This window comes from Ictidomys tridecemlineatus, chromosome 7, assembly GCF_052094955.1.
Source record: "Ictidomys tridecemlineatus isolate mIctTri1 chromosome 7, mIctTri1.hap1, whole genome shotgun sequence".
NCBI classification, from domain to species: Eukaryota; Metazoa; Chordata; class Mammalia; order Rodentia; family Sciuridae; genus Ictidomys; species Ictidomys tridecemlineatus.
The window spans coordinates 107,767,654-107,782,935 of NC_135483.1; the positions used below are offsets into that span (position 1 = coordinate 107,767,654).

The 15,282-nt window shown below is 36.0% G+C and overlaps 1 protein-coding gene across 4 annotated transcripts in view; it reads left to right on the plus strand.

Moving 5' to 3' along the window:
- The window catches only part of Acmsd (aminocarboxymuconate semialdehyde decarboxylase), a 49,009-nt gene that overhangs the window by 26,902 nt on the left and 6,825 nt on the right, over positions 1-15,282 (plus strand). For all 4 annotated transcript variants that reach the window (XM_078017299.1, XM_078017297.1, XM_005315856.3 and 1 more), the window contains 4 exons: positions 3,743-3,836; positions 6,487-6,582; positions 8,111-8,283; positions 15,081-15,179. In XM_078017299.1, coding sequence (XP_077873425.1) covers positions 3,743-3,836; positions 6,487-6,582; positions 8,111-8,283; positions 15,081-15,179 — 462 coding nt within the window. The remainder of the gene's footprint in view (positions 1-3,742; positions 3,837-6,486; positions 6,583-8,110; positions 8,284-15,080; positions 15,180-15,282) is intronic.

Here is a 15,282-nt window from a genome sequence, read left to right on the forward strand (position 1 = left end):
GTCCTCTATTTGGTACCATTGGTCTACCAGTCTGTTTTGGTACCAATCCCATGCTGTTTTTGTTACAATTGCTGTATAGTATATTTAAGGTCTAGTATAGTGATGCCACCTGTTTCACTCTTCCTGCTAAAGATTGCTTTCGCTATTCTGGGTCTCTTATTTTTCCAGATGAATTTCATGACTGCTTTTTCTATTTCTATGAGGAATATCATAGGGATTTTGATTGGAATTGCATTAAATCTGTACAGTGATTTTGGAAGTATGGACATTTTGATAATATTTTGACTTCTTTCTTTAAGGTTCTGTAATTTTCATTATATAGATCTTTTTCACCTCTTTCACTAAGTTGAATCCCAAGTATTTGAGGGGGGAAGAGTCTATTGTAAATGGGGTAGTTTTCCTCATTTCCCTTTCACAGGATTTGTCACTGATATAGAGAAATGCCTTTGATTTATAGGTGTTGATTTTATATCCTGCTACTTTGCTGAATTAATTTAATAGTTCTAGAATTTTTCTGGTGGAACTTTTAGGGTCTTCTAGTTATAGAATCATATCATCACCAAATAGTGCCAATTTGAGTTCTTCTTTTCCTATGTGTATCCCTTTCATTTCTTTCATCTAATTGCTCTGGCCAGTGTTTCAAGAACTATATTAAATAGAAGTGATGAAAGAGGGCATCCTTTGTCTTGTTCCAGTTTTTAGAGGGAATGCTTTCAATTTTTCTCCATTTAGAATGATGTTGGCCATCATGGGGCTTAGCATAGATATCTTTTATGATGTTGAGATATGTTCCTGTTATCCCTAATTTTTCTAGTGTTTTGAACATGAAGGGGTGTTATATTTTGTCAAATGCTTTTTCTGTGTCTAATCTATTAAGAAACTTATAAAATCACATATTTTGAAAATGTATAGTAAAAATCCATAGTGAAAAAGTATGCCATGAAATTGTTAACATTTGATGAAATTAGATGGTGAGAATATCAATGTTTGTTGAACTATTGTTTACGCTTTCTATATTTTTTTAAAGAGAGAGTGAGAGAGGGAGAGAGCGAGAGAGAGAGAATTTTTTAATATTTATTTTTTAGTTCTCAGCGGACACAACATCTTTGTATGGTGCTGAGGATCGAACCCAGGCCGCACGCATGCCAGGCGAGCGCGCTACCGCTTGAGCCACATCCCCAGCCCTGCTTTCTATATTTAAAATACTTCAAAATACAATAATTTTCAAATATTCAGTGCCATCCATTTTTGAAGAACCCAACTTCAAACATGTATCACTTCACAATTCTATTACCAGCCCTCCTCTTCTTCTTTCTGTTTCTTCTGTAACTAAACCTGCTATACTCAATATCAGAATTCAAGATGCATGATTCTTTACTCAATTGCATTTCTAAATTCCTTACTTCCCTCCTAGAATTACAATGACTGATTCACTTTGTAATCTTTTCATTGTAAGTGCAAAATCTTTAATAATGTATTAAATAGACATTTATGGACTCACCAGGCACCCTACTCACTATCATTTATTCATTTTTTATTCATTTAATATTTATTGAGCTCTAATTACATGCAAAAATATCTATGGTAACTGCTCACCAGTTGGGGGATTACCTGTTAAATTGCCTCCTGATGACCTGAAACATTTCAGGTTCCTCTAAATATTGAACTCCAGGAAGCTTATTGGCTGCAGTGGCATAGTTGATACAGTGATGTTTCCTGGAAACCTTAATGAGCTTTGAAAAATGATTTATTTACTTGTGCATCCAAGTTGTTTCAGCACAGTGTGAGTGAAACTTCAGTTGCAAGTCATTTTATTATTCATTAGAATCAAATATATGAATTAATAAGCGGCTTAGAAAGTAACAGCAGCCAATTGGAGTCCACATAGATATTTTCATTTGTGTGACTATCTCATCAATCATTCTAACTATATTAGGGGCTGCCAGTCTCTGAAGGATTCAGGAGCACATCCTGACCCCAGTGGACTTGTAATGTCCTGGGGTTGACAGCACATTTGTTTGGTTAGCAAGGCTTGCCTGCCTCACTGCTCTCTAGTTTGCGTCAGTAACCTGCTCAAACAAATGAGGAATTTCTGAGAGCCAAATTGGCTTGGTCATTTTAAAGTAAGCCTGGTGCTCCAGAGCATCTAACTATCCCCTTAATCTCCAAGATCTCCATTGCTAGTGAGTAAACCAAATTACACATGCTCAAGTCAGTTTTTAGGCACAAAAATGACATTGTTACTGCTACAAGGCAGATGAAATGGTAGTACTAGATTGCCTGGCTCTACCATTTTTCTGCCAGGAATACTGAGTAAGTTACTTAGACTCTATCTACCTCAATTTTCTTCTTTGTAAAATGAGGGGGAATAAGAGTGTTTATCTCATAAAGGATTAAATTAGTCTATAATTGTCAAATTCTTATAACAACTTCAGCACATGGTAAGTTCTCAGTGAATGTTAGCTGTGATTTTGAGAGTATAAGTGACTTTATGTAGAGATACAATGCCTTATGTACATAAGGAGATCTTTTAAATATTGATTTAAATTGAATTGAAGTAAACCATCATAGGCACATAGATTAAAGTGTCATCTAATGAGGACTCAAATACTTCTGAGATGTGCCTTTGCCAAACCCAAACTGTCCCCAAGAAGATGTTATTCTCTTTCCAAACTGCATACATTATCAGAAATCAATTAGCTTCTCTCCCTTCAAAAGGCTTGATTTCTCTGCTCCCTAGAATCTGTTGAGTTAGAAATCTTCTTCAATTTATCCTTCGTCAGCCATTTCCAGAATTCCCTTTTGTCCAAAACTGTTTTTCCATTTTTAAAATGCTTATGTACACAAGTCACATTGCATCAGCCCAGTTAGCACAAATATTTATGTATGAAGATAGGATGAGTCACTCCAGCACCCCAATACATTCGAAAAAAAAATGTTCTAAGGAAAATGTGTTTTGAACCTTAGTAAGCACTAATATTCAATGCTTGTTGAGGGAACTTATCTTAATTAAACATTCTGTTGAATAAAGGTCATTCTATCCAGATCGTGTTTCCATTTCCCAGAAGTCCCTGGAGCAGGTTTGTCCATGACATTTATCTTAAAACCTGCCAAGCTCAGGTGAGGTGATCTCATTCACAGCAGACTGTTCAGGGATTCATCTGGGCTCTGGGGACTGTTTGAGTGCCTATGGACTCCAGAAGTTACCACCCACTGTGCGTTCTGAATGGCTCAGTAGTTCATAGTCAGCCCAGCCCTGAAACACTGGTCTCCAACCATCATTGTCTCATTTTCTATAGCCTCAGGTTTCCAAGTGGAAAAAAAGAAAGGAGCATTCCTGCCCTGACTTCAAGAATATCACATCTCTACTGTCTTTCCCAAAGAGAGGACCAGCAGGGAAATGTGCCCCCACATTGGAGGTGTGGGATTATTAGTTCCTAGACATTTTGCCCCCAGAGAACATTTGTGAGTGATGGCTATTTCCTGTGACTTGTTCTGCCAAACAATATGTTAAATGCATCAACCTCAATGGTAAATCCACCAATTCCCTTTTTCAATTCTGAAAGTCCTTTTTATTTCCCAAACAGGAGCAGAGTTTATCAATGATTCGATTATATAGATCAAGAAACAATTTCAACAATATTTTAGTTTATTTATTCAGATAAGCAGTTTCCCTAAAACAGTACCTTGTATTTGCTGGCTCCTTCAAATAACCTCTCTCTTTCTCATTGCTTCTTTGAAGGCAGCTGAACGGCTGAACTGCTCCCTGTTTGTGCACCCTTGGGACATGCAGATGGATGGACGGATGGCTAAATATTGGCTTCCTTGGCTCGTAGGTTTGTGTCAGCTTGGGGTCTGGAACAGACACCAAACCTTGCGTTTTTCCAGTCATCTCTGAAACCCTCTTGTCAAGAGAGAAAATATGAATAATTAACATGATTGAATATAATAGCAACTGCCATTTATTGAGCAAATAAGTGCTGTATATATTACTGTTTGATTTTAATCATATCTAGTATGATCATAAATAAGTCACATCCTAAATAAATAACATATTTACTCTACAAGGTTGATATTATAATATCCACTTTACAGATGGAGAAACTAAGTCTTGGGGTGGTTAGGTAATTTGTCTACATCACACAGTTAATGAGAGAAAATGGAATTTGCACATATCTGTTTGATTGCACAATTAACAGCATCAGCTGTTATAAATGAGGGCCTGGAATTATAAGTAGAAAGTTAACTTCTTCCACACAAGGATCTGAAACCTTAGATTATAGAAGACCTGTATTCCCCATGATGACCCTGTTATTTGCTCTCTCTTCTGCTCTTTTTTATTCCCCCTGTACCAGTTATTCAAGGTTCCACATGAAAGTGAGGGAAACAGAAAAAGAAGAAGCCTCCCTTTGTCCTATCCAATCTCTTAGTATTGGTCCCAATAGGAAGGAAAGATGGAGAATAGATGTAAAACTCTGGAGCTACAAGTGAAAAGTGCAGCTAATCAAAGACCCAGTGAAAAGTGTTGGACTTTATTAGAGGGGGATTATCCATTCTCTCTCTCCAGCCTCTCCAGTCTAATTAGTATAATTATTAATTATGAAGTAATCAAATGGCAACCACCATGAAGAGTTAAATGAAAAACAATATATTGGAAGTCAAAACCAGAATTTCTGTTGCAGCTTAATTTCTATTTCACTGTATAATCTGAGGCAAATCACTTCATCACCTTGGGCCCTATTTCCTCATCTATAAAATAACAAAACTTATCTGGATTCCTTTAAAGTTATCTTTCTGCTCTTACACTTTATATACTCCTGTGATTGCTGGTGGAAACTAAAGTATTTAAATAAGATAGCTTCCTACCCACCCCTACCAATTTTTTGAATAACAAGAAGAAGAGATAACCTAAGAGGCTCAGTCAGTTCTGTCCAGCTTCCAAGATAATCTCATCCCGATTCACAAACTTTTGACAAGTCCAACAAACTTACTAATATTGCAACTTTCCACATGAAAAACATTATTTGCATATAGTCATTTCATCATTCATTTATGTAACACACATGTGTGTGTATATGTGTGTGTGTGTGTGTGTATAGATCTCCTCAAAAATATCAAGCTTTGTACTAGGCACTTGGGATATACATCTGAACAAAACCTCTGTCCTCATGGAGCTTATATTCTGGCTTGAGGAAAAAAATTATTTTAAACAACTACACCAATAATAAACATGCAAACAGGTCAATTTCAAGAAAGTTATTGTGAATACAAAAATGATGTTAGTGCATTGTACAATTTCCAGCAGGGAAGGATTACAATCAAATTCACATTGTAAATGTAACTTTAGCTCCTCAATGAAGGATGTCTTATGAGGCTGTGGTTGAAGTAATTAATGGAAAGCAGAATCACAGGACCAGAAAGAAATAATGCTGTCCATTCCCCAGCTTTCAGTAAGCTCTGCCTTTAGCTCAATTCAAGATGGATATGAATCCATCATTTTTCCAAAATTCCCAGGAGGCCAGGGAGCTAGAAGTATCTCTGCCTGTGGTGTATCAATGGGCAGAATGAGCATCCAGGGAAGCTTCAGTCGGCAGCCCAAAGTCAGGCTTCCTCAGAAGGTGCAGGGCACAGCTGTACAGCATTCAGATATCTTTGAATCACAGCTGGAAAAGCAGTCATCTGGCAATGTAGCCTAAACTGGCTCCTTGGGGATGAAGGCATAAGACATGGATCAGCTGTTTCTTCTAGGAGCACAAAGCACTTGAAACAACTTATGTTAATCCTGTGATTTTCAACCTTAGCTCCAAAAGCAGCAAAGATTTGGCAGAAATAGCAATAATAGTTAATATTGAGCAATAACTGAATGCCAGGAGCTATCTGCTGAATCCTCAAAACAGCCTATGGCAAGAACTAGCCATTATGATCCTCATTTTACAGATGAGGAAATTAAGACACAGAGAGGTAACTAATTTTTGCTGAGCACAATGATAGAATGTGACATTCTATCCAGGAACTTTGCTGACATCATACTTGCAAAATTCCATAAAAGCCTTGCAAGATAGGCAGCAAGGTCTTCATTTTTACAGGTAAGAAGCACAGATCCAGTAATATTAAGTAGCTTATCACAGACCAGGAGGCAGAAAATTGCAGGAGCTAGCATTCAGCCCAGACTCCTTACACTCACTCTGCTTGCCCTACTCCATCCAAAAGTGAAGTCAGGAGAATCAGGACAAGACCTAGGTCCTCAACAGCGCTAGCCACTAGACAACTCTCTCTGTAATGGGTAAATAGGAAGCTTCAGATGATTCTTCTTGCCAAAGCAATGGCATGTATACAGCTAAATCATGCTGGGGCTCAAGGACCCTAACTTTCTTTGGGACTGACAATTCCCTGGCTATTTGCTACTATTCCTCAGCCATTAATATTACCAAGCTTCTTCCTGCTCAAGGTGACAAGCATAAACTTTGTGACTATTTCCTCTTTCAGGAATGCCAGCAGAGACCACCATGGCTGTTTGCTCCATGATCATGGGTGGGGTGTTTGAGAAGTTTCCTAAACTGAAAGTGTGCTTTGCACATGGAGGTAAGACCATGTTTGCATTACTCAGCTCAGGTTGTCATAATGAAATGCCATATATGGGGTGGCTTAATCAACAGACATTTATTTTCTCACAGTTCTAAAAACTGAAAGTCCAAGATCAAGGAGTCAGCAGGGTTGGTGTCTAGTGAGAGTTTTTTTCCTGGTTACAAATGGCTACCTTTCCATAGTGTTCTCATATGACCCTTTTCCTGTGCATGCATGGGTCAGGGATTAGAGTCGGGAGATTGGAGAGTTCTAATATTTCTTCCTTTTCCTACAAGGACATCAGTCCTACTGGATCAAGGGCCCCACCCTCTGACCTCATGTAACCTTAATTACCTCCTTAAAGTCCTGTCTCCTCCAAATATACTCACATTGGAGGTTAGAACCTTAACACAGGAATCCTGGAGGGTTACACTTCCATTCATAACATCCTTCCAGTCACTTTTCTAGTCATATGATGTATGGGGACCAAATTCCATTTCTGTAAGCAAATTTAGTTTGGTTGGCACGGTTTTCATTTTATTTTGTTTTTTATTTAAATCCCTCTAGTCAAGCAAAGTAAGGGGAAAAGCAGGGGCAGAGCCCATGAAAACAGAGGGAAGATCAGTGGAGTAGAGGAAGGAGATTGAGTGGGAGAGAGGAGGAATAGGAAAAGTGGAATGAATTTGACAAAAGTATATTGTGTACATATATGAATATGCCACAGTGAGTTCCACCTTTATGTATATCTATAAAGCACCAATCTAAAAAATAATAAATAGAAGGGAAACCAATAGAGTGGAGGAAGGGGAATGGAGAAGGAGGAGCAGAGGGAAAGAAGAAGCACTGGAGACTGAAATGGAGCAAATTATATTCCATGCATGTATGATTATGTCAAAATGAACCCCACTATTATGTATAAATATAATACACTAATAAAATATTCTTAAAAATAAATAAATCCCTCTATTCAGACTATGAGCTCTCCAGTCCCTAATATGCCACCATGATTTTGATATCACTCAACTGCTAGGTCATCTCAATATTTTGCTATGATAACCACATTAAATTTGAAAAGCTTATATCTTTACATACTTGTCTACTCTCTTTGGCACAAATTCCTCAGAAATTTGGATTTCTGGATATATTCATGCCATTTTTCCCAAGTCATCTTCCAGCATTTGGAACCCAGCAGGTCCTTTATAAATACCTGATCAGCTGGGCTATGGAAACTTCTCCTTAGAACATCAGGATTTAAAGGAATTCTTTTCAAAAATACTGGGGACTGAACCCAAAGGTGCTTTACCACTGCGCTACATGCCCATTCCTTTATTTGTTTGTTTGTTTGTTTGTTTGTTTGTTTATTTTGAGACAGAGTCTTACTAAGTTGCTTAGGGCCTCACCAAGTTCCTGAGGCTGGCGTTGAATTTGCGATCCTCCTGCTTTAGCCTCTGAAGTCACTGGGATTTACAGGTGTGCGCCACTGCACCCAGCAAAAGGAATCCTTTTTAATCAACGCTAGCTGCTCAGTAATGAATTTTACTTGCAGGTGGTGCTTTCCCTTTCACAGTGGGAAGAATTTCCCACGGATTCAACATGCGTCCAGATCTGTGTGCCCTGGACAATCCAATTGACCCGAGGAAATATCTAGGCTCCTTTTACACAGATTCCTTGGTTCATGATCCTCGGTCCCTCAAGCTGTTAGTAGATGTCATGGGAAAGGTAAGCTAGGTTTGCTATTTAGATGGTATATGCAGAGCACAAATCTGTAACCAGTTACTTGGCAAGTTAAGTAAAGGCCAATGTGAATTCATTTTTTTAAAAATTAACTATTTAGTATAGTTGTCCCTTGATATCCAAAAGGAATTGGTTCCAGGATCACCAGAGTTACCAAAATTCTCAGATGTTCAAGTCTCTTATATAAAATGGCTTAGTGTTTGCATATTTCCTACACACATCTTCCTATATATTTTCAACTCATCTCTAGATGACTTATAATATCTAATACAATGAAAATACTAAGTAAACAGCATAGTTATACTTTACTAGTATAGTAAATAGTTGTTACACTGTACTGTTGAAGGAATAGTGACAATGGGGAAAGTCTGTACATGTTCAGGGCAGAAGCAATTTTTTTTCCAAAATATTTTCAATCTATGCTTGGTTGAATCCAAGAATATAGGACCCAAGGATACATAGGACCAACTAGCCATTATTTCAGTTCGATTTTATTACTTACAGCTATCCATGGAAAAAAATTGGGGGACTTTCTTAAAAGTACATGGACATACTGAAATATTTGTAATATGGTACTTGAATTGAAATCTAAATCTTTAAAAACCTTGCTCTTGGGGTTGGGGTTGTAGATCAGTGGTAGAACACTTGCCTAGCACATGTGAGGCACTGGGTTTAATCCTCAGCACCACATAAAAATAAGTAAATAAAACAAAGGTATTGTGTCCACTTATAACTAAAAAATTATTTTTAAAAAAATCTTGCTCTCTAGAAAAAAGAGAAAGTTGCAAGTAGTGTTCTATCTCTGGAATAGATACTTCATCTACTTTAATGCTCTTTCTCTAGTTTAAGAAAATCACTAAAATATGAATGTTAAAAATTCTAGTTTGGGAATAAATTATATTAATCCCTCCTTATCCAAGGGGATACATTCCAATACCTACAATGAATGTCTGAAACCAAGATAGTAGCAAATCCTATATATAAGCACTGAGATATTACAGCAGTAAGTCTGATAACAGGATGGTTACCAAGTGACTATTACGAGTAGTCCAAACAGCCTGGATACTCTGGACAAAGGGATAATTCATTTGGACTGAACAAAGTGGGACAGTGCAAGATTTTATAATTCAACTCATTATGACATATAATTTCAAACGTATGAACTGTTTATTTCTGTAATTTTCCATTACTAAAGTAATATGGAACTTTACTTTAGTGTAAATAACCAGGGTAACTGAACCATGGAAAGCAAAATACCAGGTAAGGGTTACTACTGTACATAGTTGAACTGTGCCTCTGAGTTATCTAGCTTCTGTGTTGTCCCTGGAGCCAGCAGTTGATGGTGATTATTGATTCTTTTTCAGTTTGGATGGAGGTTGACAGGGAAGTATGTAAACAGGAAACCACATGGAAGAGAAGCTGAAAGAGACTTTCTGGGCCCTAGACTTGCAGCAATGAAGGAGGGGAATAGGGAAAGTGGTGGGAAATTGGGGAAAGTTCCATTCTCATGATATCCCTTCAAGCCTAGCATTCTTGGAAATGAAAACATTAGAAGAAAATACCCTTAGCACATACAAAGCCCATCTTCTGAGAAATACCATCAGAAGTGAGGAATACCATTAGCATCTCAAACAGTACTGAGTGCAATACACGATAGCCAGGGAGCCATATGGGAGTACATCTCTAGTAGTACTCCTAGTAAAACTCGTAAGGCATTTTGCAAATATAATTATACTGAGATTTTGCATTAAAATTTTGAATGCTTGAACTACTAAAATTTGGACAAAAGTAAACATATCCTTGGGGCTGACGTCACTCAGTGGTAAAGCGCTTGTCTAGCACATGTGAAGCAGTGGGTTCAATCCTCAGCACCATATTAAAAAATCAAGAAATATTGTATCCATCTACAACAAAAAAAAAAATTTTAAAAAGTAAATGTAGCCTCATTTTATGTGACATCACAGGCTGGTCAATTCAGGACATAGAAGATATATATATATATATATATATATATATATATATATATATATATACACCCACGTGTGTGTGTATGTGTGTGTGTGTGTGTCTCTGTGTGTGTAAGCTCCAAAAACAAACTCCAAATCAAGAATAGCTAGGAAAAGTCCTAGCAGTATATATGGGCAAGAGAGTAACCTATCCAGATTGCAACAAGAAAACAGGTTCCTGAGGAATGAGGTCCCCAGGAAGGAAAAAAAAATGAAACTGATGGATTATTTAATGCATTTGAGAGGTAGAAATGATTATTTCCAAATATTAAATAGATCCGTTGGTGTGTTAGGAACAAAAAAACAGTACATACATAGAAAATTAAACCAATGAAAGAAAAGGAAGTAACTCCAAGTAAACAAAAATCTGTATGGGGGCAGATAATCATTGTACATTATTCGACTCAGCATTGAACGATCAGCACTATACTTATCATCATACATGTATAAGTACTAAATATTGGCTTTATTTACAATTATAATTCAATCAAGAAAATAGAGAAGTTGAGTATAAGGAAGAGATTCCCAATGACCATAATGGGAAATCAGTAAATATTCTTCAAAGCTAATGAATCAAGAAATGATAAGCATATTATCAGGGAATATGAATGTAGTTATTGGAAGACGTAAATTAAAAAGGTGAAAGTGGCTACTTTAAAGGATAAGAGTTAAAAAAGTGGCACTGGACTGTTTTTGATAATATATTTTAGTAATATTTGCTTAACTATGTACAGGTGTTATTTTGATAAGTCACACTGTTAAACTATATTACAAAACTAAATATATATTATATATTGTAAAAACAATCATTTTAATATCTATAAACAGAAATATATATAAAGTATATTTTCTTTTTTATATTTATTTTTTAGTTGTAGTTGGATACAATAACTTTATTTTATTTATTTATTTATTTTTTTATGTGGTGCTGAGGATCAAACCCAGGACCTCGCACATGCTAGGCAAGTGCTCTTCGACTGAGCTACAATCTCATCCCCAAAGTATATTTTCTTATCTTTATTTTATTTATTTACTTATATGTACTGCTAAGGAGTGAACCCAGTGCCTCACAAATGCTAGGCAAGCACTCTATCACTGAGCCACAACCCCAGCCCCTAAAGTATATTTTTTTATGATTGTGTGTGTGTGTGTGTGTGTGTGTGTGTATGAATGACAGATTTTTAGAGGTCACTCATGTACTCATGATGATTATGTCATAATTTTGGCTAGACCCAGCACCTGTCTAGAAGTATAATTTGAGGATCCCAGAAGAGTTGCAGCTTGGTACCTAAAATTCCCATCATTAGAATTATTCCTTTGTTTTTAGTAGAATCTTTCAAAGGGCCTACCAAAATGTAGATATTGGGAAGTGATAGATTAGCACATTAGAACATGTACATTTTAAAAATTGGTTCATGTCATGGAGGATCCGAAAGGAATAGAATATTGGATCACAGTCAAGAAGATAAGAAAGTTCAGCTTTGGAGAGACTAGGATCAGGTCTGTGACTTGAGAACCTGAGATTTCATGAGAATCTTGAGTATCCCAGGGAGCCCAGGCCCATGAAAACGGGAGCAACAGTCATCTAAGGCTATATTGTATGTTTTCTTAACCCAGAATCCTTCATGTAATTCATCTAAAACAAAATCAATTTGCATGAGATAATAGATGATAGATACAGCACTAGAAAGAGTATTTTTAACCCGATTATTTATTAAGAATATATTAAGTAGAGACTGATATTAAGCACAGAAGTGTGTGGCCTTCATTCTACAGGACCATACAGCTCTTGAGCAATCTCCTCTTTGCTGCTATCTTCTCCCACAGAACAAGAAACACAATTAACAAGAATTTCATTTCCAGTCCTTTTATATCTTCTTCCCTCTCCCCTATGAAGTTACTAACAAACTAGAAAATGAAATTACTAGCAAGCTTGAAATGGTCAAATGTTTGCCAGAAATCATCAATTTAAAAAATTCATTGATCAGATAATCACAAGTGGATAATTAAACTCCTATTTAGAGGAATTGTAATAACTGCTAAATAATAATTAAGTGTTGCCAAACTATGAATTTGATGTTCTGCAGTAAGCATCCAAAATCAAGTTGGGGAGGGGGGACAGAGACATATCTTAATCAGGAGGATGAATTGCAAAGGAGTGATTTTCATTCCTGTTTTAGAATCATTTGCTCTCCTCACATTAAAACAGATCAGACCCCCTTTTAGAATGTATTTATTACTGAGAAGGCCATAATATTGGGAGGGAAGGAATTCCTGAACGGAAAGCAAAATTAATTTGTAGATTTCACTTTCCTGTTAATGTACCTGACAAATGTACTATAAGCATGGAACCTTCAAAAATTATGTTGTGTTTTGGAATTGTAAACAGCTTTAGTGAGAGGAGGTAGAAATGAGGACAAATGAACTTCCAATGAATGCCAAGTAGACAATTCTGAACGAGATCAGCTCTTGGCACAGATGCAAGTAGGCATAACTTAGGGTCTTTAGGGCTTCTGTCAGCAGGTGTATTTGCTTGGTTTCACATAGTAATGATTACAGAAATCTAAATATAGATTTGTTAGTCTATAATGTCTTTCTTTTGAACTTTATTATATGTTGTTCCATATTATTTCACATGAATGTATTCATAAAACCTAGGAAAATCTTTTTTGTAGAAATCAAAGTGTCATTTGCCCTCACAAAAGCTCATATTTAAATTATTTTAAATATTGTTAATATTCCAGGCCTATTTACAATTATACTTCCCTTCTTTGTACATTCAAGCATTTATTCCTTCAGTACACACACGTTAAAGCAACTCTCAAATTGATCACAATCATGAGTCAGAGTTACATTCTTCACTCAGTAGTAAAGCACCCCTCATTCAATCTCTAGTACTGCAAACAAACAAAAACACAATTCTCTCCAGTGATTAATATTTCTTAAAGTAAATGAGTTTGAAATCATAAGATCAATTAGAAAATGATAGTAGCATCCCAGTTTAATTCAATAAACACCTAATCTATGCCAGGCTTCATGCTTACAGCCAGGGACATGGTTTCTGTCCCAGTTCTTAGCTGAGTGTGGAGATGAAGGCACAAACCTGGCTGCACTGCATCCTAACTGCACAACTCTAGAAAAGTTCATTATCATCTTTGTTACCCTAGCTATTGAATGAGGAAAATAATGAAAATCATCTCATAAGAAGGTTGTGAAGATTCATTGAGTTAATAAATGCTAAGGGCTTAGAATAGCACCTTGTATATACCAAGCAATCAATAAATGATAGATAGGGCTGGGGATGTGGCTCAAGCGGTAGCGTGCTCACCTGGCATGTGTGTGGCCTGGCATGTGTGTGGCCTGGGTTCCATCCTCAGCACCACATTCAAACAAAGATGTTGTGTCCGCCAAATACTAAAAAATAAATATTAAAATTCTCTCACTCTCTCTTTAAAAAAAATAAAATGAATGATAGATATTGTTATTATTTTTAGACATTGTCTCATAGCAATATAATAAGTGCTTTGAATACAATGTATGTAGGGTGTTTCAGTACTACAGAGGTCACACTTGGCTAAGCTAAGAGATGGTAAGGGTCTGACTCTGAGTTAATAGAGGAATTGGGGAAGTGGAGAGAAGGTGATGGAAGCAAGAAATGATATCATAGTAGGATCCCAAGAGCTTAGTAACTCATCAGATGCCAGGAGTGAAGAAGCAGGATGAGTCCAACATAATTCCAGGGTTGTGTTGGAGCAAAAGAAAAAACAGGTTTAGGTTAATGTATCTTCTCAAACATTTAACATTTCTTTGTGGTGAAAACATTCAAAATTCTTTCCTTAAGCTTATTGAAATATATAGTCCTTTACCATGTTCTTCAGTCATCCTACTATGCAATAGAATACCAGAACTTCTGTGCCTCAGAAATTAGAATTTTTGGAACTACCTATTTAATTCAAGATACAATTTCCAATTAACAGCGGCAAAATGTTATTCAAATCCAATCAGAGTTGCTACTTAACATCTAGAATTGGAAATAGACATTACTATGGTAGACACATTAAAATATTTAAAATTTAAATTCATTTTTAATTGATACATAAAAATATAAAAATGTACAATTATACTTTTTTGCAACTGAGTTATAGAGTTTTATGTATATTCTGGATATTAACTTTTTGTCAGATGTATAATTTGCAAGTATTTTCTCTGGTTCTGTAGATTCCCTCTTCATTCTGTTGATTATTTTTTCCTTGATGAGCAGAATTTTTTAAGTTGTATGTGATCCCACTTGTCTAATAAGTGCTATTAGAAAGTGGGATCACATACTTTTAGAATCTTTTTATATAGTTATTTTTCATTTTTGCTTTTCAACTCTAGTATGCTTTCAGTAATTGTGGGATAGATCGCAATGTATCATTCAAAGAAAGATATAATCCTTAATTTTATCCAAATATGTGTCTATTTTATTATATAAATTTTATTATATAAATGTCTTAAATTTCAGTGCTCTGCATTTCAATTAATTTAAAAAAGGAGGATGAGGTTGCTTTGCAACTTTAGGAGATCTAACAGCGACACCTGCTGGAAAAATGTTAAAAGAAAATTTGAACAACAAAAATCTAAAATTTTAGATCAGTTTCACGTTCTATTGATCAGAAAGACACTTATTAATTTACCATAAGAGAGTTTATAATAAGCAAATGCAAAATATTTTATAGGAGGATCTTCGATCAAGTTTTACAAATTTACAAATTAAAATACATCTTCTCTTTTCAGGATAAAGTTATTTTGGGAACTGACTACCCCTTTCCACTAGGTGAACTAGAACCTGGGAAATTAATAGAGTCCATTGAAGAATTTGATGAAGAAACAAAGGTATATATCTTTCATTTCATAGTCTTTTCCTGAGCTTTCCTGTTCAATTGGGTTTGATTTCAGAGCACTTTGGCACACGATAACAAAGAACAGAGGAACCACT